The sequence below is a fragment of the Anopheles coluzzii genome, chromosome 3 (genome assembly GCF_943734685.1).
Source record: "Anopheles coluzzii chromosome 3, AcolN3, whole genome shotgun sequence".
NCBI classification, from domain to species: Eukaryota; Metazoa; Arthropoda; class Insecta; order Diptera; family Culicidae; genus Anopheles; species Anopheles coluzzii.
In genome coordinates, this window is record NC_064671.1 from 91,440,043 (window position 1) to 91,463,697 (window position 23,655).

General features: G+C 50.8%; 4 protein-coding genes across 6 annotated transcripts in view; 2 read left to right on the forward strand and 2 right to left on the reverse strand.

The window, feature by feature from the left end:
• Positions 1-49: 49 nt before the first annotated feature.
• LOC120960004 (uncharacterized protein DDB_G0283357-like) lies at positions 50-6,070 on the reverse strand. The gene is made up of 5 exons (XM_040383852.2): positions 5,714-6,070; positions 5,473-5,572; positions 3,130-5,331; positions 1,878-3,065; positions 50-1,785 (listed from the first exon to the last, which is right to left on the reverse strand). The coding sequence occupies exons 1-5, from the start codon at positions 5,746-5,748 to the stop codon at positions 1,024-1,026; spliced, it is 4,287 nt and encodes a 1,428-aa protein (XP_040239786.2). The 5' UTR covers positions 5,749-6,070; the 3' UTR covers positions 50-1,023.
• A 2,017-nt stretch (positions 6,071-8,087) lies between these two features.
• Positions 8,088-10,357, forward strand: LOC120957755 (uncharacterized). 2 transcript variants are annotated; one of them, XM_049608727.1, is made up of 3 exons: positions 8,088-8,771; positions 8,828-9,950; positions 10,041-10,357. In XM_049608727.1, exons 2-3 carry the CDS (start codon positions 8,994-8,996, stop codon positions 10,203-10,205), a joined length of 1,122 nt encoding a protein of 373 aa, XP_049464684.1. In that variant the 5' UTR covers positions 8,088-8,771; positions 8,828-8,993; the 3' UTR covers positions 10,206-10,357. The 2 variants fall into 2 exon arrangements, with proteins under 2 accessions (XP_049464684.1, XP_040236042.2); XM_040380108.2 differs by having other exon boundaries at positions 8,856-9,950.
• Positions 10,283-17,499, reverse strand: LOC120957754 (kinetochore-associated protein 1). The gene is made up of 10 exons (XM_040380107.2): positions 17,170-17,499; positions 16,861-17,096; positions 16,388-16,792; positions 16,132-16,322; positions 15,616-16,061; positions 14,332-15,549; positions 13,060-14,236; positions 11,971-12,980; positions 10,603-11,892; positions 10,283-10,521 (listed from the first exon to the last, which is right to left on the reverse strand). Exons 1-10 carry the CDS (start codon positions 17,263-17,265, stop codon positions 10,360-10,362), a joined length of 6,231 nt encoding a protein of 2,076 aa, XP_040236041.2. The 5' UTR covers positions 17,266-17,499; the 3' UTR covers positions 10,283-10,359.
• Positions 17,500-18,790: 1,291 nt separating this feature from the next.
• Positions 18,791-23,655, forward strand: part of LOC120958206 (guanylate cyclase 32E) — a 37,959-nt gene continuing 33,094 nt past the window's right edge. The window contains exons 1-2 of one of the 2 annotated variants that reach the window (XM_040380839.2): positions 18,791-19,150; positions 20,176-20,447. The gene's annotated coding sequence lies outside the window, so the exon portion shown is untranslated. The remainder of the gene's footprint in view (positions 19,151-20,175; positions 20,448-23,655) is intronic. The other variant, XM_049609913.1, reaches the window with a different exon arrangement.

Here is a 23,655-nt window from a genome sequence, read left to right on the forward strand (position 1 = left end):
CTTCCATATTTTTCGGATATTTACGTACGAAAGGCTACAGGCGTATGGATTACACTAAAGATCTCACAGAATATACAACGATCCATTTCTGCTTTGCTTTTATTCAATCAATCGAGGAAGTGAATTCTATCCACACAGTGCAATGCACTGGCCGTTCCGCTACTCGTACTTGCATATTGGTTTTCCCGTTTGATTGTATCAAATATTTACTTGAAAAGACGGAGAAGCAGGAGGAAACAAAAGAAGGAAGTCGAAACCAAGACTGACACAGTCGTCCTTTCTTAAGATAGGCGAATTAGAAAGGGGGAAACGAGTTTAATGTTTAATTGTAATGCAGACAACATGTCTATGCTTTTCATGTAACGAACATTCAAAATGGCGACTTCACGTGACTAAATTTAGCATCCCTCCTTCCCGGGACAGTTATACCTAATCCGAGACGGAAACGTATCGGTTACGGATGATGCAGCAACATCGTGCCGCGTCCCATCATCTATGTAGATGAAACGTTCCGTTCCTTGCCCGTGGGCCGGAGCGTGGTTTTGTAGTTCAAAATACTTTACGTTTTGAATGTAATACATAATGCCACACCAACGAGTAGAGGTGGAAAACATTTTTGCAAAATGTTTCTATATTTACTGCCGTGGCCCTGTGGGTGCACAGATTCTTTCCTACCAATTAGGCACCAACACAGAGAGCAAGCAATCAACTACCATAGTTTAAATAAGGTGCATCCTATAACGCCAGGTGGACGACACAGGGGGAGGTAAATTCAGTTGTGTAGGATGATATCGACTACGCGCTCGCGAACAGTCTTGCAATACAGTGGCAATGGATGACAGTGAAACTGGCGCGCCCCAAAGTGAGAGTGTTATACACCGGGTGTCCGTTATATGTCTGTTTTTTTATCGAACCCACCTTATTGCAAGATCATAGGAAGGGAATGGGGAGTGTTGGGGGGGACAAAACGAGCGCTTCTACTTACTGAACAGCGATGGTATCGGCATGTTTCCGCGCACCAGCCTACTTACGCTGTGCCGGGGGAACGTACATAGGTCGCTGTTCGCGATACTTCACTCCTCCTCGCTGCTGTCCGTGCTGCTGCTGCTGCTGGGCCATCTGTGACTGGTGATGATGTTGCGTCATATGCCCACCCTGCTGCTGTTGCTGATGCTGTTGGTGCTGTTGATGTTGCTGCTGCTGTTGGGCGAGGTGATGCGGATGATGCTGTTGCTGTTGCGGCGGCGGCTGCTGTTGCTGCTGCTGCTGCTGCTGCTGATGGAGGTGATGCTGCGGCGTTACTGGCTGATACTGATTCATCGCCGGCGGCAGCTGACCCTGTCCGGGGGGTGTCTGCATCGGAGCGGCGACCGGTGGCATCGGGCCCGGCTTATACTGCGCATAGTGCGCGTGCTGGGCAACGTCCTGCATTGGCGCTTGGTACGCACCGGGAGCGGCCGCCATCTGCGGTTGATGGTGATGGGGTGGCAGTGGTGCCGGCACGTGTCCAGGGTGGTGTTGCGGTGGAAGATGCGGATGGCCTGGATGGGGAGCGTACGGTACGGGGGCTGCTGCTGCCGCTGCTGCCGCCTGATGCGGTGGAGCCATGTGCTGTGGGGCCGGTGCGGGATGGTACCCGATTGCCATCGGGGCGGGTGCGGCTGGGCTGGCTGCTTGCGTGATGGGGATACAGTCCGTTTTCAGCACCTCCTCGTAGTTGCCGTACTCGAGAAAGTGTACGACGAACGTGTTCTTCGACGTGTCCGTAATTTCCGCTGTGTAGAACTGTGAAAACGAAAGCAAAAAAAGGGATGAGGTATGAGCAAAGTTTATATAGTGCTGAATATAAGACAAAAGGTTTCAATTTCTATGCTTACCCCACCATCTTCCCAGTATTTGGCCAAGCATCGATCGCCAATTTTCCAGTTCGTATAGACGGCCGGTATGGCCGCCGTAGCAGGGGGAGCCATCGCCGGTGCCATCGGCATGCTGGTCGGGGCCATGGTACCGTGGGCTGGCACTGACCCTGGAGATGGTGCCGTAGCGAGCACGGCGGGTTGCGGTTGTGCCAGTACGCCCGTCGGAGTGACACTCACCGGCATTGGCACCACGTTCGGTCCGACCGGTGACACAGTAGGCGGAACGGGCCCTGGAGTGCCCAGATGCGGTGGTTGCTGCTGTTGCTGCTGCTGCTGCTGCATCGGATCGTACTGTTGCGGGCTTTTCATCACGTTCATGGCATAGGCGTCGTTCGTTTGCTTGTTCGGGTAGCCCATCTGCATCTGGTACGGATTGTATCCGTTCGGTAGCGGCATGAAGTTCTTCGGGCCACCAACGCCCGGCGAGGGTGCCGTTGCGCCAGGAGAGGGACCACCGGGGCCAGTTGGCATTGGAACACCGGGCGGTGAGGCTACCTGCGGTGCCCGTTGCTGCTGATGGTGTTGCTGCTGCTGCTGGTGGTGATGGTGTTGCTGCTGATGTTGCTGTTGATGTTGCTGCTGATGTTGCTGTTGATGATGCTGTTGATGGTGTTGCTGCTGTGGTTGCTGCTGCTGTGGTTGTTGCTGCTGCTGCTGCTGCTGTTGTTGTTGTGACTGAACAGCCGACGAGCAGTGATTGTTTGCGTTCATCTGCTTCGCGCTGTGTTTGTTGCCAGTCGATGTGGAGGTGGAAGAGGCGGCAGGGCCGGACGACTGAGCGACCGTGTTGTTGTTGCTACTGTTCGTGGCATTGTAGCCCGACGACGCCTTGTTGCCGCCAAGGTGCATGCCTCCCATCTGTTCCGCCACTTGGTTCACCTTGCTGTTGCTGTTAGCGTTCGAGGCTCCGTGCTGCTTGCCCGTGCCTGACGAACCGTACGATGACGCCTGCTGTTCGACTGGTTTGTTCTGCGCAGCGCTGGAATGCTGCTGCGACCCGTGGCCCTTCCCCTTTTTGGATTGCTGCGAGTTGGTGGTGTTGGTGTTGGTGCTGGCACTAGTTGCGGTGGATTGTGTTGCACTCACACCACTGTACTTATGAGATTCATCCTTACCTCCACCATAACGTCCACCTTTGTTCGAGTTCTAAAAATATAAGAAAAGGAATTAAAATGGTTTCAAATAGAACCTAAAACCGAGCCATCCATACCTTGGAGCCAGTGTTACCGCTACCGCCGCCATAAGTGTTACCATGGTTACCACTACCGCCAGTTGGTTGGTTGTAGTGATTGTTAGCGTTGTTGTTGTTGTTGCTGTTGTTGCCTCCATTCGCTGTATTGCCCTGGTGCTGCTGATTGTGATAGCCGGACTGCTTGGATGCATTTCCGTAGGATGATTGCTGCTGCTGCTGCTGCTGGGATGTCGCATTATGATGGTTAGAGCCAGTGTTTTGCGATCCGGAACCGGATTTGCCGCCACCACCACCACTGGTCTGGCGGTTTTCATTCGCACCCTGTCCATGTCCGTGCTGAGATTGTTGCTGATTTCTGCCCTCCGAACCGTAGCTGTTGCCGTATCGGTCCGCATTTTCGTTGGACTGTCCTTTGCCACCGTACTTTCCTCCCTTGCCTGAGGAATGGCTGTTACTATTGAAGTTGTTGTTGTTGAAGCCGTCTTGACGCTGTTGCTGTGGTTGTTGTTGCTGCTGCTGCTGCTGCTGCTGGTTGTTGTGACTGTATCCGGAGCTTTGATGTTGCTGGTTGTATTTGGAATCACCTCCACGACTGTTTCCACCCCGGCCACCGGATGACGGGTTGTTGGACGTGTTGGAGGAATGGTTTTCGTTCGCTCCTCGGTAACGGCTGTTGCCCGACGAACCGTAGTAATCCGATTGTTTGTAGTTTGAGGATTGCTGCTGGTCACGCTGCTGGTCACGCTGCTGATCCCGCTGCTGGTCACGCTGCTGGTCCCGCTGCTGATCCCGCTGCTGATCTCGATGCTGATCCCGATTCGATTCCCGATGCTGATCACGCTGCTGCGACTGGTTCGAATACTGTCCATGGCCCTGCTGGTGATGCTGATCGCCTCTGTCGCCGCGGCCGCCTCTGTCCCCGCGTTCACGACCCGACGACGAGGTGACGGTGTTCCGGTTGGCGAAACTGCTCGAAATATTGTTCTCAAAGCGTTGGTTGTAGTTTTTGGAGCTTCCACCATTAACCACAGCGCCGCCGGAATGGTGGTTGTCAGTCTGGTTCGTTCGGTTTGCTCCTCCACCACCTCGTTCGGTTCGTTCCGAACCTCCGCCCGACGATTGCTGGCTCTTGGCCGAGTGACCGCCGCGATTGCCGCCCGTCTGCCGGCCGGCACTTTCACCCCGCGCTCGGTCCTTCTGCTCCTTCTGCTGTTCGTGCGGGGTCGATTCTTTGCTCGATTTCTTCCCACCGCCACCACCACCACCACCCCGGGACGCAGCCGGCTCCGTGTCCTGCAGTATATCGCCGAAATAGTCAAACAGCGACACCTTCTCGGATGGTTTGCCCTGCAGCTCCGCCTCCTCGTCCCGCTTGCCGTATCCTCCCCGCTTGCCGCCCAGCTTACCACCGCCCTCCGACTTTCCACCAACACCACCACCGGCCGCAGCGTCAGCCGCTTGCGCCTGCTTCCGGTCCTCTATCCGCTGCAGATTGCTGAGCGCCCGGTGCACGTTGTTGCGCGTCAGCTTGAGCGCGTGCGTCGCCTGCTCCTCGGTGAAACCCTTGTCCATGATTTTCTGCACGTTCGCGTCGACCATCTGCTTCGCGCCGCCGCCGAACGTTTTCTTCGTGCCGAGCTTGGTCGCCTCCGCGATCGCGTCGTTGCGCAGCGCGTTGAAGGCCGTGTTTTCCGTCGACTCTTCCTTCTCCTTCGGCTGCAGGCTCTTGAAGTCCTTGTCGGTTTGCGCCACCGGTTGCTGGATTTTCTGCCCGAACGGAATCCACGGCGGCGGACCGGACGCGCTGAACTGCAACCGGCCGCCCTTGGCGTACTTGGCCATCGTGCGGCTCAGCTCCCACTTTTCCACCAGCGCCGTTACGTGGCCGCCCAGCACCTGTACGTTCTTTTCGCCCAGCATCATCACGCCCTGCAGGATGCGAATGGGGCCGTTCTTCAGCAAAATCTTCGTGCCCGGCGGTGTGTTGAGGCTCAGGCACGATATGTGCTCGTGCTCCAGGGCAATGTACTGCGTTTGGCCGTCGGTGACGGTGAGCTTCAGCAGCCGGGGGGCCACCTTCGACTCCTCGTTCACCTTCGGCGCGCCGAGATTGCGCAGCTTCACCAGCTGCACCACGCCGGGCCCATCGAAGCTTTCCGCCTTGGCGCCGCGGGACGACAGGCTTGCCAGCGCTCCACCACCATACTCTCGCAGATCGACCTGTGTATGTGTGTGTGTGTGTGTAAAAGGGAAGGGGCAATGTGTGGAAGATGTTAGTAAGTTTTACGCTTTATGCACTTTTCACAAGATAAGCATGACAAAACAGGTACAGTTCACCCCCAAACCGAAAATGATACATACGTTCAAGGCTAATTTCACAACTTGCTTCACATCCGCACTAGCGGCGGATCCATTCTTTTCACCCTCCAGCAGCTTGTCTAAGCCGGGTTGCGTGATGTACCTAAGGGATCGGGACAAGCCGTCGAACGAAGAAAGGAAAAAAAAAGAAGCGTGAGACGCAATGAAAATCAATATCCCAAAGGGAGGGCGCACTGTTTCTAGGAAGAAAAAAAAACACCATTCGGCCTACGACTATACTGACCAGCCCTGATCCTGCAACTGCTCTAGCAGGCCCATTCTGCACGCCTGTGAGGTCGGGTGCGATCAATTTTCCACCCGAGGCCCGAGCAGTACGCCTTGCTCTCCGGATCGAACCCAATTGGGGCCAAATCAATACCGCCGCGCAGTTTTTTCCACCACAGAACCACTTTCGACCGGTCGTTTTGCGCACACAAATAGGAAACGAGTTGGCTTTGTTCTTACTGCAATCAGAGAGGTTAAAGTTATTTGCCGTCCACTTCCGCAGCTAGTTTGGCGAACGCGAAAAATGCACAAGCTCCTCTTTTTGTTCGTCCCTTTCCACTCGCATACACGGCCCGTTTGACAGCTTTCAGTTGCAGCTCGCGGTGGTGCACAGAGTGACCAGAAATACCGATTTATCTGTATTCCTACCGATTTTTCATATGCCTACCGATTTACAGCCGGTCTCGTAGTACAGTCGTCAACTCGTACGACTTAACAACATGCCCGTCATGGGTTCAATCCCCAAATAGACCGCGCCGCCATACGTAGGACTGACTATCCTGCTATGGGGGAGAATCAATTAGTCACTGAAAGCCAAGCCCGCAAGTGAATACAGGCAGGCCTTGACCGACATCGGTTCTTGAGCCAAAGAAGAAGAAGAAGACCGATTTACAGATAACCCAAGTGCCACAAATCCACTAAACGACCACTAAACGGCTTCTAAACGACTCAAGCACTCTACCTAAACGGAATATAGAAAGACTTCGTTTAGCAGACGGCAAACGACTCATGCATTCTAAAAATAGCAAAAAAGCTGGTGGCGCTCTCTGTTGGTGGGATACCCCAACCAGTTGAGCTTCCTCGCTTAGAGGAGAGCTTTCTCATTTCCTCTGTACTGTTGTATGGTTTCGCATTGAAGTTATGCATCGCTAGAACTAGAACGGCGATACGATTGTTTAAATACTAAACTCCAACGGAAATCACCAGCACTGAAGCAAGTGAGATTTGAGTAATGGTCGTTGGTGTTGATACCCACGTATCTGACCACACGACCATTCATATAGATTGTTGCTCAGAAAGTTAGAAGGCTATATTGGTATGATAAGATGAAACTTGTCGAAACACATTGCAAGAAAAGGATAGCAATATAATGATGAGTTTTAATACGCCATCTATTGATCAAACCAATGAAGCTGTGGAGCTTTCATTTTTATTCTATGGATATTCAATTTTCCAGTCGTTTAAGCTTAATCTGTGGCGCTTTGGTTAACACTTCTTTCGCATTGACTTCGAGTTTTAGCCTACCGAAAACTACCGATAAAATTTTGATGCGCCTACCGAAAACCGCTAAAAAATCTGGCCACACTGGTGGTGCAGCAGCCGCTGTCAAAAAGCGTCCGCAAGCTGCTGAGTCGCACAGTGGGTGAATGTTGTGGAGGGGTTTTTTTTATTCTAATTTTATAACTTTTGCTTGCTATAGGAAATATTTACACATCCCCAAGAGAAGGGATGATTTTTTTTTTAAATCGAAACAATCCCCTTTTATTTCCTTCACCCTCCCATTTCTCAAAGGATATGCACCAAGCAGCTTAGGCGGTGGTCTAGGCAGAAAGAGCAAATGTAAGTGATGACATTTCACCTAATCCTTTTCATGTTTACGATTTTTACGATCATTTTTGGTACAACTTGATGAATTTATTTCTTTGGAAAACATTGTCCAACTTGATACACACACCATAAACTTAAACCTGTTGGTGGAATGATAATCGCCTACCCGATTCCGATTCCGTGTTCGAAATCAATTCCGGGGCCGATTCCGATGTAGCAATCGATTGCGGAGTCGATTTCGGAGCCAATTTCGGTATTGACTCCGCAGACGATTCCGAAGTCAGCTCCGGAATTGGAATAGGCTCCGGGATTAGAATTGTCCTGGGAATCGCAATTTGCCCCAGTAACGGAATCAGGATTGACACCATAATTGGAATTAGCTCTGGAATGAGAATCAGTTTTTCATTTGAAATAAGAAATTTCAGAAGCGGAATCAGTCCGAGAATCTCTATGAGAATGAATCGTTCATAAGAACTTTTTGATTCTTTGAGGCTATCAGTACTTAGCATCATTGGACCCAAACGCCTATTCTTATGGAAATGCCAAAACCGACTCAGTTTCGAAGCCGATTCTGATTTCGGAGCCAATTCCGATGCCGGAGCCGATTTCGATTGTGAAACCAATTCCGGAGCCGTGTTCGGAATCGGTTACGCAACCTGATTCTGGACCTTCTATCCGGAATCGATTCCAGAAAACTTCGGAGCTAGCCGGAATCGATTTCGACGAAATCTTTATGTTTCCCATCACTAGTCCCTACTGTGATCCAGCGCCAAATCAGGCGGGAATGGTTGTCTACTTTGATTTGAATTTCTATGCGTTGCCGGCGCATTCGTGTTCTTTGTGGACTTTCAGTGTGCTAGCCAAACAAATGCTTTATAATATGCTAGTGTGACTTTTAAAGATAATAATTGAATTTGTTCCATAGAATATCGCCATTCCATTCAGTCGTACGACAAATAGCCGCACTGGACACCGACTTTCGATGTGCATTCGAAGAATCAACCCTCGCTTCGCCCTTTTCCACCCCCCGAAACACCCACCAAAAACGTAAACAAAGCGCCCTTCAGTTGCGTACTGTTGTTGGTGATTGTTGGACCCCGAAAGCAGGAAATACAGAAACGTTTCAAGCTCTTATCACCTGTGTTGGCCGGTGCGTACACCGAATGAAACGCACGCCGATAACATGAGATGCGAAAATTGGGCCAAAGGCAGCGTTTACGCAAACCGAAAAACGTTGCTGTGGACGTTCCAGCAACACAACGCACACGTCTCCAAGTTGACAGGGATCGTTACCTCCGGTTTCGGTTGTTAACTATCATGTGATACATATCGCGCGTACACAACACGGCACGGCAAAACGTCGACATCGGGTTGCAGCGTTTTGGTTTAATGGTTTAAAACCGAGATCCGGGTCTGTGGCGCTCGGGATTCGGCTCTGGATGGCGAACTTTAATCAGATGCCTATTGAGGTAAGGGTCTACTACCGTGCAACCAATAAATGGTAAAACACAACACAGCATTAAAGGAAAGTGTTGTGCCTGTCCTTATTGCAGATTTTGGAACAGATATTTGACCATCTAGATTACCGCTCGCGACGCAACCTGACTCTGGTATGTCGACGGTGGAACGCCGTGCTTCTGTCGGATCGGTTCATTGCCCGCAATGTAACGCTCGTCCTCAATGGGTCCCGTATGTCCTGGCTCCACAAGCACACCTTCCATCGTGCCTATCCGAATCTGACGCTCCAGCTGGACAGCACAATCGAGGGAGAAGCGTCCAAAGGGCTCCGCCTGCTCCCGACGCTCTTTCCCGATCCGTCCACTGTTTGCTTACGGCTGGATTTCCCTCCCGAACCGGTCTGGGTTGCCTTTTGCCGAGAGCCGTTCGTCAACCTGGCCACAGTTCAAACGCTACACCTGACGGGCAGATTTCGTCTGGCATCTCGTCGCGTTTTATGCCTTTGCCTAGAAGAGCTACGGACGCTCCAGCTAGACTACCCCTACGCGAACGATCTAAACCTGGTGGCGCCCAAACTATCCCGTCTGCATCTGCACGTGCTGCTGAACGAGCATATCGATTTTCTACAACGCTTTATCGACCAGCTCCGCTCACTCACCGTCGTGTTCGACGCGAAGGAAAGCTACAACTTCTACAGCTTGCAGCCGGTCGGGTTGCACGAGCTGGTGATCGATCGGCGTGATAAGGGCATGACGAAGAGTGAGCGGAACGCTAGCATAGCGTTCTTCAAACGGCTCCACCAACTACGGCGGCTCGAGCTGCGGGTGAAGTTTATCGACAGCGTGGTGCTGCACACGATCGCGGACAGGCTGGGGCAGCTCCTCCACCTGTCGCTCCAGGTGACCGAGGGTACGATCGAGCTGAAGCACATCGCGAACCTGACCCGGCTGGAAACGCTGCGCATAGTGGCGTGCCGGGTGAATCTGCAGCACGTGCACTTGCCGGCGCTTCGCTCGTTCGAGCTCGGCTCGGACGAACTGCCCGGGACGTATCTCGAGGGCATCGAGGGACTGATGGCGTTCCATCGGCTGCGTTCGCTGACGCTGATCAATGTGAAGATCTACCCGGAGGTGCTGCAGCTCACCCCGACGTACAGTGTGGAGCGGATGGTTCTCGCCCATTACCGGAGGGTATGTCGATTCGTTGCTGCGGAAGAGAAGAACGAGAGAATTAGTTGTGTGACCTTAACCGTTTCTCTCTTCACCTTTCTTCACACACAGATCGATGAGACTCACCTGCAGATACTGGTCAAACGATTTCCGGCCCTGCGCTGGCTGCGCATTAGCCACTGTTACGGGTTGTACAAGCGCGAAATAGACAAGCTAAAGCGAATGCTGCCCGATCTGGCCGTAGCATTCGATGAGGTTAAAAGTGATAGAATTTAAGGTGTTCGGAGTAGAGCTAGGACCTCAATTGAAGTGTTCGCGATGGGCCCTTAGACTACAGTGTGCCAAATGTAAGATTTCATCTAGAAGGTATCGTTAATGTTAATTTATTAAAAAAAAAGTTAATAGCGTAATATCGCGTGGTAAAGTTAGTTCAGTTGGAACGCCATTTTTTCTCAGCCGATGGGGCGGATGTGTCGGACGGGAGCGATTGCAGCTCCCGGCAGACCGCTTTCGTAATCGTAGACGCCAGCCCGAACTCTTCCAGCTCGCGTATTTGTTCGTGCAGGTTCGGCACAGGGACGGTGGCAATCAGCTGCAAGTGAAGGCGAACAGTAAAAAGATGGTAAAATATGGAAACCATCGTCCATCTAAGCCTTCCCCGCACGATCCTTACCTTCTTGAGCGTCTCGCTCTGCTCCTCGTCGGTGAATCCAAGCAGCACCGCGGCCATACTGATCCGGCTCACGTTCACGCAGACGTCCGCAATCTCGAGCAGGTTCAGCCGGAACGAGATCGGACACTTTTGCACCATCACGAGCGAGCGGGCGAGCAGCGCATCCTCGGCGAGCGACTGTTCCCGGTTGGCGCTGCGGAACGGTTGCTTGATCAGCAGCTCCCAGGCCATCCGGTAGCCCTCGAGCCCGAACAGCTGCCGGTGCGCCGTGACGATATCGATCAGGGCGCGCAGATTCGCCACCAACCCCAGGCGGGACATCTGCTTCAGGATGCCGTTCCAAATCTGGGGCACGTAGATGTCGTATCCGATGCAGATGAGCGACAGCACCTCGAGCCCCTTCGGGTTGGTCGCGTGCGACTGCCAAAGCATCTTGAGCAGCGCCATCTTGTCCGTCTCCTCGAACCGGGCGACCGAGATCGTGTGCAGGCCGAGTGCCTTCAGCAGGTGGACACACTTGAGCGCCACGTACCGGCGCTGGGTGAAGAACTCCCGGTACGTGGTACAGTTGTCGTCGGCCAGCCGGCTGAAGCACTGGTAGATCTGCAGCTGCTTGCTGACGTCCGACGCGCCGTGCGACGCGTCGAGGCTGGAGTTGAGTTCGGCCACCAGGAACTCGACGCTCTTGGAGCGCTGCCAGCTGCTCAGGATGTAGTACGCCCGCGCCATACACTCGTGCACGTTCGATTCGTCCTCCTGGCTCGCGTCGGACACGTTGTGATCGTCGTACAGCGTTTCCTCCAGCATGCCGCTACCGTTGTGGAAACCGTCGGCTGCCGATGCTGCGGCCGCCACCATGCCCGAACCGCCGAACATGGTGAGCCACTTCTGCAGCAGCCCCATCTGGATGGCCTCCACGTCGAGCCCGTGCAGCTCGCCGATGGTGGTCGCGAGCTCGTTCACCTTCACCGTCTGGAAGCAGGACTCGGTGTACAGGGCCTGGATGAGCTCCTGCGGGTTCTTCACCAGCTGGAACTGCTTCTCGTCTGTGACACCGTTCTGCTGTAACAGTTGCTGCGTTTTCAGCACCGGATACTTGCGGTAGATCTTCTCGATCTTGTCCTTCGCCTCGGGAATGCCGCTCAGGCTCGACTCGTGCTTGCGGGCAAACTCATAGCAGGCGTACGCGGCGTTCACCTGATCCTCCCCATCGAGCGCGTTGCAGGTGATGTAGTACAGGATGTACAGCTTGGTCGACAGATCCCACACACTGTCCACGATACGAAGTATCTGCGTCATTTGGGGGAAAAATGCAAATTAGTATTAAGTTTGTACGGTTACACTTACCGTTTTGATTTTTCCACTTACCGACTGCAAGAACGCCCTGTTCTTCGACTGCCGGTGCCATTCGGAATGGGGCGATTTTTCTCTGTTCTGTATCTTGTACTCGTTGATCGAGTTGATGACGGCCGAGCGGCAGAAGTAGTCGTTCATCTCGCGACAGTCCAGCCCTTCCGCGGTCGCCTTCATCGACACCAGCACCAGCAGCTTGTGGTAGTTCTCGACCGTAATGTCCTCCTTCAGCAACGTCTTGAGCGGTTGGCGCAGAATCAGCATGAACGGGTACCGGTACTTGGCAATTTCCGGCAGCATGTCGCCATCGGAGTGCACCCGCATCCAGGCCTCCAGCTCGGCCTGCCCGGGACGCTGGCGGCGCCGCCCGGTCAGCTGATTCTTCATGTAGGTCAGTATGTGGCCCCACGCCACGACGTCGTCCTTCGTCTCGCCGTACTGCGCAAGGATGTCGAAGATGCAGAAGAACTGCTCGTAGAAGTAGCCGTTCGCCTGCTCCATGTACTTGGTGAGCTTGGAGCAGAGCAGCAGCTCGTTGTCGATCTCGGCCAGGTACGGTTGCACCAGCGTCAGCATCGCGTCGGCCGTTTCGTTGATTACGATCTCCTCCTGCCCGTACATGCCGGCGCGCACGGTGAACGACAGTTCCTGCTGGCCGAGCAGCGTGATGACCTGCGAGACGAGCATCTGCTGGTAGTCCCAGCTGAACGCGTCGCTCATCTTGCGCAGCAGCTCCACGTTGATCACCTTGTGCTTGAGCTCCTTCATCAGGTCGGACTGCGAGTGGAAGATGAAGGACTTCTTCGCCTTGAGCGAGGGGTCCAGCTTGCACAGCTCGTGGAACAGTGTGTAGCGCAGCCGCTGGTTGCGCTCCTCCACCGCCTTCGCTTCCTGCCCGATCGTGAAGTAGTAGAATTCCAGCATCGTATGGAGCGCGATGCGTTGCGATTCGTTCGTCATGTTGGTGCGCAAATACTCCAGGCAGGTTTCGCGGTTCTCACACGTGAAGAGCGTCATGATGGCACCTAGAAGAGCCGAAGGGAAAATTATGGAGAAAATAAATAAAACGACAGACGTCTTTCACGCGCCTTGCGCCATACTTACTGCTATAGTTGGGCTCCTTTTGAGAAAGCATGTACTTGATCGCCTTGCGCGCAACGTTTTCCGCGTACGGAGCGGGAATAAGCAGCCCCACGGTCGGCTGGTACGATCGCAGCAGATGCACGATACCGATTGCCGGTGGATACTGCTTGGCGCGAATCAACCCGTCCAGACTGCGCTGGAAAGCGGTCGACACCTCGACCTCATTCAGCGGGCCCATCAGTGCGACCAGGTGGGCAAAGGTGCCATTCGTACGGGCCTCTCCCTTCACACGCGACAGCACCATCTGCAGCGCCTGCCCAACACACTGCACGATCGTTTCCTGCTCCTGGGCGTGTCGGTTTCTCGGCAGGCTGACCTGATCAAAATCATCGTTCACTACGTCGAACGTCGAGAGCGATTCACGCTTCAGATCTTTCGCCAATGGCTTTCCGTTGGTGCCATTGCTTCCTTCCGTCCCTTTTTCCTCGGCAAGCTGTTCGTACATTGCGCTAAACACAGTCTCGGAAATAGTTGTACGCCGGGATAATTCCTCCCCAATGCCTGCCGGGTAGTGCCGTACGGCGAGCTGAATCCAACGCAACAGCTCCAACCGGATGGCGGCTTCCTTCGGGCAGTCCGTTGCCGTTTGATAAAGCAGCTCGCGGCAGACGGGAAACGTGAATGCATCCTCCAGCCAGCCGGTGGTACTGCAATCATCCGCTCGCGCACACTGTATTTGCTGTACGAGCAGCAACGAAACGATACGATGCACCGCCGGGAATGTGCCGGGTTTGCGCAGGTCGGCCAGTTCGGTGACCTGCCCGGCTAGAAGACAGCTTACGTGCACGTTTTTCAGCAGCAGCATAGTTTCGTACAAGCAGTCGAGCAGCGTTACGTCCAGCAGGGAGGAAAGGCGACGCAATGCACCCAGCAGCAGATCGAGAAATTGGTCACGCTGGTGCTGCAGCTTGTCGAGAATGTATCGAATGCCGCTGAGCAGCAGCCCGTTACGGTCGGTGGCATTGCTGAAGCTGCGACAGGTAACGGATAGTCCAAACTCGGTACGCAACTGAATGATGTTCACGATCTGTTGGATAGCCTTTTGCTGTTCATTGTTTGCGCGGCGCTTCAGCATGGGCAGTGCTTCCAGGTAAGCCATCGTCATTTCCTTTGACATCTTTCCTCCGTCGATAATACGCTTATGAATAAGTGGGGAAAAATTGGTACCGTTAAACAAAAATGATACATAATAAAGGTAGAGAATGAATGAATCGTGAAATCGATCCAACTTACAATCATTATTGAAATGCTACTCCGGCAACACTGCTCCTGCCGCTGTTTATCCAATCCATCGAGATATTGCGCCGCTGCAATGACGTCACCGTACTCGGCCAGCTTCAAAATCACACTAACGTCCGTGGTGAACGCCAACCCGCCGTCGGTTTTCACGATCGCCTCAATGTCGGCAAGCATCTCGGGCAGGTGCAGCTTCAGGATGCGCTGCACCAGCAGCCGGTTGTTGAACGGCGCCTTCAGACTCCAGCCATACTTCACCTTCAGACACTTGATGATCTGCGTGTTCCGCTCGATCGCTAGGCTGGACGCGATCGGCAGATCGCTGGCCGCGTACCGCATCAGGGAAGCGATCGCGGGCGACCACGGTACGGGAGCGGCCCGCAGAATGGCCAGCACCGTTTCCAGCTGCTGCTGCTCGTCGTACAGCAGCTCCACCAGCGTCACGCACCGCTGGTCCCAGAAGCTGTTGTGCTGGTTGGCGATCAGAAACTTCACGTAGCACACGATCTGCTCGTACAGCCGATGCTCCTTGCCGATGAAAAACTTGCACAGAAACTCCGTCACGATGCGGGCAAGCAGATTCAGCGGCGTAATCTGCAGCAACCGGAAGGCAGTGTTTTCCACATCCTCCTGCATGTAGCAGTCCAGGCTGGCCTGCAGATTGAACTGCTGCTTGAGCGTGACCAGATCGCGCAGCGCCCGCGCCATACGCTGCAGCTCCTCCATGTTGCTGTCGTACTGGAGGCGCAGATCGATCAGCGGAAACTTCACCTCCTGCAGCAGCTTGATCACATCCTCGAGAAAGGTCAGCCCGATCGTGGGCCACGCCGCTAGCTTCTGGAAAGACTTGGCGCGCGACACAATAAACTGCACCAGCAGATGCATCAGCTGCGGCTGATGGTGCAGGATGGGACCGACGAAGTGCATCAACCACTGGACGACGTGCAGCGGGGACGTTTCCTTCGGGATGGCACGCAGCAGGATGGCCACCTTCGCATCGTCCAGCTGGGGCAGGATGCAGGCAATGTGCCGCGACCAAATCAGACAGGCGGCGTCCATATCCTTCTGGAACAGTTCGGTGCACAGCTGGAGCAAATTGTCGTGGTACACAAACTGCTGCCAGTCCGGGTCGATTTCGTACGGATCGATCAGCTTGAGCGTTTCCATGCGCAGCAGCCGCTCGTTGATGTCGATTACGGAGTCCATTTCCACGTCCTGAAACCGAACAATGCACGTGTAGCTTTAATGAATCGTTTTTTTCTCTACTTTTCGAAATGTTACCTTTGCCGCCGAAACTTTAGCCAGCAGGAACTGTAAATAGCGTTTCTTCATGTTCCTATCAGCGATGCTAGCGTCACGAATGGAGGTAAGAAACGTGGCATCGTTCACGTCTCCCAGGACCTTCATCAGCCGGCCGAACGATTCCTCCGCGTTCTGGGTTGAACCGAGCCCGTCGAGCAGTTGCTTCACGCGTGCCTGATGCACCAACTGTACGTCCAGGTCGAACTGTTTGGCAAACTCTTCCGCTTCATCAAGCCGTCCGATTTTGATCAACTTCACCAGACGCAGGAAGGGATCCGTTTCGGACAGTATTTTCAGCTCGAACTCTTGCACGATCGGTTCTTTGTGGGTCAGCCCGGCGATGTAGTAGATGTTGGCCGAGTTTTTCGGCTGCTGCACCAACCACGTGTGCTCGGACATTTCCATTTCTTGGCGTATTTCCATCGCTGATTGGAAGAGGAGTATAATGTGGATTAGTGATCAAGGTGGGAGACAAATCTACAACGCAAAACTTACTTGGAAAGCTAACGATCTTCATCAGAATCTTTCCGTTGCTGTCCGGTTTGGTTGTGATGAGCAGTTCGAAAATTTCTCCATTCGCTTCGAGCACCACCAGCTCATCGATGCGGAAAGTGCACGGCAGTTCCGACATCAGCTTCGTCAGTGGGCATATTTCAAACAGTTGGCCACTGTAAGTCAACGCGTATCTGGGCGACAAATAAAGAGCCATTAGGATGTTTTTTTTTCTTTTTCCCCCATCCCAATTCCTTACCTGCAGTTCATGAGTGTAAATATTTTCTTCACTCCATCGTATTCCGGCTTCAGGGGAACGATCTCGACGTTGCCCTCGCGGTAGAAGTACATCGTTTGCTTGCTGGCAGCCGCAATCAGCGGAATGGAAGACTCTTGGCCGATGCTGTACTGCCGGATCGGAGAGAAGCACAATATCGGGTCCTGGAACTGCTTCCCGATCAGCCTTTCGTACTGCGCGTACTGAGCGATCTTTGTCTCCGGTGGATTGCCCCCGGATTCAATGCATTCGGCAATTTTGGCCTCGTCCAGCGTGAGCCGGTACAGCAAACCCTTCGCGGTGTGAAACAGGTACCGTCCATTGCCTTCATCGAATATGCCGGCGAATGTGGGCTCTCCATTGGGTGACTCGGACTGCTGCACCTCTCTAAGGAAAGCGAAACAAAAGGTTCGTTAGATTAAGGTGCGGGGTTAGTTGGAACAAGCAACACTTACAATGTAAGCACAATGACGCCCGAGATGTGTAGCACCGCGATGGTACCATTCGACAGGCCACACACGACGATGTTTCCACTCGCTGAAACGGCAATCACCTCGACCGCGTAGCCAGCGTCCACAAACTTCCCTTGGTTGCAGCGTTTTTCATCTTCGTACAGTATCAGCGCATTATCGATCGATATCACCAGCCGGTTGTTTTGCAGGATGCCATTAATGGCGGGCGTTTTCAGGACCTAAGGCGGGAGGAACGCAAGCCCAAACCAATTTAACAACTTTTGGAGCAAAATAATGACACCGTGACCTTACCGTTTGCTTGCTAGAGATTCGCAGCAGCCCACTGGTACAAAACACTCCCACGATGGATTCGTCGATTGATGAAACGGGCTCAACACAGGACCACATAATTATTGGCAGAAATACAGCAGACAGGAAGGGAAAAACAATACAACAGCAAATCTAATTCTGTTTTTTGAGAAATGGCGGATCGGTAAACAATGAAACGACCGCTACGAAAAGGGCCGCTTTTTTGAGTTTGATTTTTTGACAGCTTGATCTTGGCGCTTGGCGGAAATGACAGCTGTGAGAAAAGCAATCGGCGTTCGAAAGTGGTCGCATGGATGACAAAAGCTTGAACGATGGAGAAATATCAGTGCCGGTGCAGACTAGAGGCAAATCATTTTTAAAAGTTGAAATCAAAGCGTATTTGTTAGTTGATCTTAGAGAATAATGAATTCTACGGGAAGAAAGGACGGCTCAATTCGCAATTGTAGAAACAGTGATCCAAATCGTCTTTGTTTACATAAAGCGTTGCTGAATGTTCTAACTAACCATTAAAAAGGGAAATGTATGTAGCTTAGAATAAGTGGCAAGCACATTTATCTGTTTTAAAATGCATCTTTAACGCAACGGTTTGGGCCGGATGCTAGACGTAGAGGAAGCAGGTGGTTCCAACGTACCTTATCTACTGCAGCTATATGATTCCCAACAGGTTTGGGAGAATATAATCGAATGTCGCCTGTGAAGCATATCACAAAGGACTAAGAAGGCAGGCAGGTCAGGCCGCACCAGGTACTTGACTTGCTTTCTTTTCGTGGCATATCAATTATTCCTTTTTGCAGCATTAGTTCTTTTTAGCATGAAACACTAATTTCGTGTGCCATTCCGCCTATTCTAGACCATTTCGCCTATTCCCAGCAACCAATCCGGGGGTGGTAAAAGTGCATCGACAAAAATGCACTCACTGCCCCAATATGCACTCACTGTCGGAACGAATGAACTACCCGAGCGCAGCACGAGTACGCACATGGCACGTTCGGACTGGTATCGCGCCCGCCTAACACCCTACAGTTTCACCCTTATCTTAGCCCACGTGGCTTTTCGCTCAGCCACAGCACATTTTGGCGGGTGCTGTGTTGTTTACTACCGGTAAAAAAAGTGAAGAAAACTCTGAAACCGGTACCTTCCCTCCCGCGACTCTTTCTCGATGTGTTACACAGGCACTCTCGGGGTGTTGGATGGTCGTGTTCATTTTGTCGAGCATTCACTAACAGGGTTTTTCGGTGTCTGAACATTGCAAGTTTTGTTTGAACATTGCATATAATGGACTCTACACGTTTTCTTTATAAGTTATTTTTAAAGAATCTAGTAACTTTATTGCCCACAGCAAGACGCGAAGCACAGTTGTAGAGTGAAGTACGATCGGATTAATGTTTCGATTGGTCACAATTCTTATTGCAAAAGTTTTTAGGCCCTAACAACTGCCGTTATCTCTCAATAAATACCAAATTTCGTATATGATGTATTTAAAAATTCGTTTATTTCCAAACACCCTCAAAACCCCTGCTATTCGTTCACTCACTCACAATCACTCACGCACAACTTTTACACTGGGCCCGCACGTTATTCGCGGAGGCTTGCTCGTGGTTCGTGCGTGCCCAGCCATTCAGTTATTGGTGTGACTTTGGCGCAATCGGATCGTTTCTCTCTGGCTGGTCGGTGCTGCTTCGCGTCGTGCGGTGCGTGCCTAGTGTAGGGCAGTGCTAGTGTGTGCAAAGAAAGTTGGTCCCTACGAGCAAGTGCGTGTGTGTTTAAAGCAGTTGTGTGTGTGCGAACTGCCTGTCTGTCCGTCTGTCTGTCTGTCGGTTGCTGGTGCGTTGTGTGCAGCGGCGTGCATTCGATGCACCACGGTTTTTTTTGCATCACTTTTCGCCCGCCGTTTGGTGAATTTGATACAGTGCCCTACTGTGGTCGACAACTCAGCGACAGGGAGAGAGAGAAAGAGAGAGAGGTAAAAGTGTATGATGGTGTGGTGCGTGTGGGGCACTGCAAGCGTGGTGTAGTGAACTGTGCGTGTGTGTTGTTTTGTTGCATTTTTAGCTGGTGTAGATGCATTTCGCCCCGATGGTGTGTTTATGGGCCGTTTGGGGTGGAACAGGTTTTTTTTTATATAGTTCGTTTTGCCTATTGGAAGCGGCAACAGCTGTGTTGGTTGGTGGTCAGGGTAGTGCAGCTGTAGTTGGTAGTGTAGTAGTGTAACGATGTCGTTTAGTAACAGCCGAGCGCTGGGGCTTACTGTTGAATGAAAAATGGAAAGTTCTTTGTTGCATCTATTTAAAAGTTCTATAAATTACAGCGAATTTTTCTAAGTATATAAAGTCTAATTTGTACTTCCCTGGATATCATCAGCAAATCATTGATGATTATGACAATTTTTCAATATCTGTTTGTTTTTCGATTCCATTTTTTGCTCTCCTCATTGATTCGTTGACTTTCCTTTTCGCATTAGAACAAAGAGTGTGGCCACCCTTACGGCACCCGGGTCGGAAAACGTGTCCCATAAAAAAAGAAGTGAAAAGTCAGCGACCGCCACTACGATCGCTAACCGATCGCGTGGCCACACCGTGTGCGTGTGTGTGTGTGGTTCTTATATATTTATAAATAACGTAACCGTAACACCGTTTCCCGTGCGCGACAAAACGTGTAGGGTCGTCTGTGTTTCTGGTCAGTTTTGTTGTTGACGCATTTTTTTCTCTCCTTTGCTTGCCGTGCTTTGGTCAGAATTTTCCTTCTACCAGGGCGGTTTGGCGGCCTCCTTTTCCTTTTCATCGACCACCGGCGTGCGTTGACGTTGTTTTGTGCGTTTGCTTTGTACATGATGTTTTAGTAGTTTGGCCTTTCGTTCGGCCAGATCCTCGTGCCGAAAAGGAGTGACGGGCCTCCCGGGTTTTTTTTCTGCTCAGTTTGTGGAAGGTTTAAACTTTTATTTTTATTTCTTTTTTCTACTGTTTTCTGTTTGCGTCAATCGTGCTGTAGTAATAATTAACTCACCGCATCCAGAAATTTCAATTAAGTTTGATGGTTATGGTGGACAATATTGCTCGTTTATGTCAGAGGATGTAATGCGAATAGGATAATTGTGCTATATTTACAAAAGAGAACCCTCGTTGGGCACATTTTACAATTGCATACAGTACAGTGAAGAGTGAATTTAAATCTTGAGAAGAGCGTAGAGCGCAAACGTATCGTACTCGAGAAGCAAATCTATCAGAACACATTGTGTATCCTGTTTTCGAGGAGTATTTTAGGTGAGTTTTCTTATTATAATATATTATTATAAGAAATGATTCCCCTAATACTGATATAGTACAGTTTAATTTAATATTTGAGTAATTTATATGACGATTATGATGATGATGTTCAAACATTTGTTGTACAAACTGCGGCTTTTTCATATATTTGCCATCTTTAAGCCGTTCTTATCAGCCAATAAGCTATCAGCGCGCAGTATTTGAACCATTTTATCTGCAATCTTCAACTATCAATTAAAACACGCTGCTTATCGGTTCACATGTTGTCGCACGCCGTCGACACCGATCGGGATTTTAGTGTACAAAACCGTTTCGTACGCATCAAACACGCAATCAAGCTCCGTGTACGGGGGTAGGAGGGATGAGAAAAACCAGTCGTGGAGGTTTTATTGCCGGATGCTATCAACCTGCGAAATGATTTTTTCTTTGCATTTTATTGTCGTTCGAAAGAGAACATCGAGGGAACGGGCAAAAATGGGCAAAAAAAACCAAACTGCGAGCTAAAGCGTCGTAAAACATCGACGGATCGGCAAATCGTTAAAGACGATCTGTTCTCGCGCAAAACATCTGTTGCGCAATGTGCGCGGGGTTTTGCGGATTTGCCGTATGGTAATGGTTTAAAATGGCTGGTAGAGGTTTGCATAAAAAAAAGATTATTAGCATGTTTTAAATAAAGATTGACCGGGCGAACGGCGGGGGATGGGATTAAATTAGTCTGGGAAAGCGGGGACAAGAAATAGGCCACATTTGGTAGATGTACGGTTTTATGCGATAAGATTATGAGCTTTGATCGGTTGGTTTAACGAGCGTTGGAATTGGTATTGGGCCGGTTTTTAATGGGAAATGTTATGCCTTTAGTAGTGCAATTCTGTGGGAGTTTAGTATCAAGTTGGAAGAAATTATTAATTATTTTAATGTACTTCGACAAAAGTTTCTCCTCCGCAGGCAAATAACGCTCCAAAAGCACGCAAGCGTTATTCAATGTTGTGCGACCCTTTCGTAATATTTACTCCCCAAAGTTTGCGCTTTTTTATCGCTATCGTCACCTGGGTGTCTCCTGGCCTATCTACTTCAATCCGGTTTGTTGTTGGTTTCCCTTTCCTTTCCCGGGTGTACGTCCTCCACGACACCTGGCCCGGGGAAGTGATGAGTTATAAACAAACAAATCATGGCACGATTCAGAAAGTATGTGAAACCTTTGCGAAAACGCACCCCTCCACACAGCTAATGAATGCCGCCCCCCAAAATCTGTGCCCGCAAAGCGATCGTGTATCTCGATCGCAACTAGTTTTTTGTGGCGCTCCATCGATTGTCTCTCGTGGTTGGTTGTTGCTGCTGCCGACGTCGCGTGCAAAACTTTACGAAATCGGTAAAGATATAGTTTATAACCTCCCATAATTTCAACTTCCCTTGGTTGGTCGTGTGTGTGTGTGTGGACCGGTTTTGTGTGTGTGTCGGCTTTCGGGTGTGCAGAATGAATGAATGGGTCGATTTTTTGGCCAAATTTACGATGATGTAATCGAGCGGGGGTTGAAAAGTTTTTAGAATTATACATTTCATGGCTTTTCCACACTCCGATGCTACTCTAAAACAGTCCATGAATTTATCATTAGAAATGGCTGAGTCACTCTTTATCACGATTTGTTATGAATTGTGCATCAATAAAGTTATGCGCTTGTTCAGAGTTATGTGCTCTGCTAAGGTACAGGATACGAAAGGTACAGAAAAGCTTGTAGGTGTTTGATTGAATCAGGCTCGAACCAACGACTTTAGGAATGGCATGCTCTGTGCTTTGCACACCACCATACGAATGGTCTATTTAATACGCTGTTTAGAGCCTATGATGTGTATCATGTCAGGTGATTTAAGATATTGTTATAAACTCTAGCCTTTGCGTGACACCTACAGAAAAGGAGGCTGTCTAATGACACAGCGATCCCGTATTGGAACATTTCAATCCATCCACAATCTTCACCTTGAACACGCTTACTATTATACCTGCGAACGGCTGAAACTGGTAGCGGATGTCACCAAGATGCGAAGATTGCCGGCAGGAAGGATTTTCATGCCTCCTTTGCTCTTTTCAAAGGCAATAACGGCCTAGTGAGCCGCACAAAATACGTATGCCCGTGCCCGGGTGCTTCCTTTAGGCACCTTCGGCCCACGACGGCTGACCTACTGCCAAAGAGTTGGGCGCACACGGGTGAAAGTGAACGAAGCCGAGATCACGGCTCAAATGATTTAGCCCGAGGGCCTCCGGGCAGCAAACCCCCGAAAGCAAGGGGCACAGTATTGACTCACGGGATATTTTGCAAACCGAAGAAGAAGAAGAGAGAGATAAAAAAACACTCCCTTTCTCGCTAAAAAAAACTTGTCCTCTGGAGTAGCAGAGCTGGACAAGGGTGTTGGAAAGTATCGAAATAAAATAAAAAAGAAACCGATACACACACCTCTCCACACACACACGGGCGGCGCGTGGGTCACCGGGGGTCGCAAAGTGCCGTAAATGGTTTAGCCTTGCGGAGTCAATCAAAAGCCAGTCGGTTGGCGGCTTTTGAAAATAATATTCGGCAGTGATTGGCAAGCAAAGGCGGGCGTACGCTTGGCGAAGGTTTCATTTCGCTACACTCCCGGCACGGTGCGAAATAATCATTTCACCGAAATGGCAATTTGAAACAAAAGTTAGTGATTTTCGGGCGGTAGTTCCTTGTACGGGGTTGTGAGCAATTTGGCTTTGCCGCACAAGGACATACATACACACACATGTGCACAATGTACAATCCGGCAAAGGAAGTGTAATGTGGCTGGCAGAAGAAAAAAAACCGCACAACGAATGAAGAGAGATGAAGCTCCTGCAACTGCTCAGGAGGAGTAACTTGAGGCGTAAACCGCAACAGACGGATTGCGTAGGTTATGCAATAAGACCTATTTTGGCAGAAGGACAATGACGGTGTGTCATCGTTTCGTGTGGGGCTGGGTAATTTTTAAATAGTTTCGCTCATAACTGGTTATTGTTTTGCGAGGATTGTTCGTTTGGCATGTTGTTCCCATTCCACCGTACAGTTCATACAATAATTTGTAATGGACAGGGTAAATGCTGTTCTACCAAAATGTCAAAAAGATGGAATATCCAGTCCAAAATGCTCAATAATTTATGTCGAATCTTGATTTGATTTTTAATTGTTAAAGAGTCTTTTGTAGGTTA

Coding starts and splice junctions, on each gene's coding strand:
- LOC120957754 (XM_040380107.2), bottom strand. CDS start 17,265: ATGTGGTCCTGTGTTGAGCCCGTTTCATCAATCGACGAATCCATCGTG. Junction 16,793..16,860: donor GGCGTCATTGTGCTTACATT/GTAAGTGTTGCT, acceptor CGCTTTCCTTAG/AGAGGTGCAGCAGTCCGAGT. Junction 14,237..14,331: donor GTAGCATTTCAATAATGATT/GTAAGTTGGATC, acceptor CTTATTCATAAG/CGTATTATCGACGGAGGAAA.
- LOC120960004 (XM_040383852.2), bottom strand. CDS start 5,748: ATGGGCCTGCTAGAGCAGTTGCAGGATCAGGGCTG. Junction 5,573..5,713: donor CAGTTGCAGGATCAGGGCTG/GTCAGTATAGTC, acceptor CCGATCCCTTAG/GTACATCACGCAACCCGGCT. Junction 5,332..5,472: donor TTGTGAAATTAGCCTTGAAC/GTATGTATCATT, acceptor ACACATACACAG/GTCGATCTGCGAGAGTATGG.
- LOC120957755 (XM_040380108.2), top strand. CDS start 8,742: ATGGCGAACTTTAATCAGATGCCTATTGAG. Junction 8,772..8,855: donor TTAATCAGATGCCTATTGAG/GTAAGGGTCTAC, acceptor TCCTTATTGCAG/ATTTTGGAACAGATATTTGA. Junction 9,951..10,040: donor TTCTCGCCCATTACCGGAGG/GTATGTCGATTC, acceptor CTTCACACACAG/ATCGATGAGACTCACCTGCA.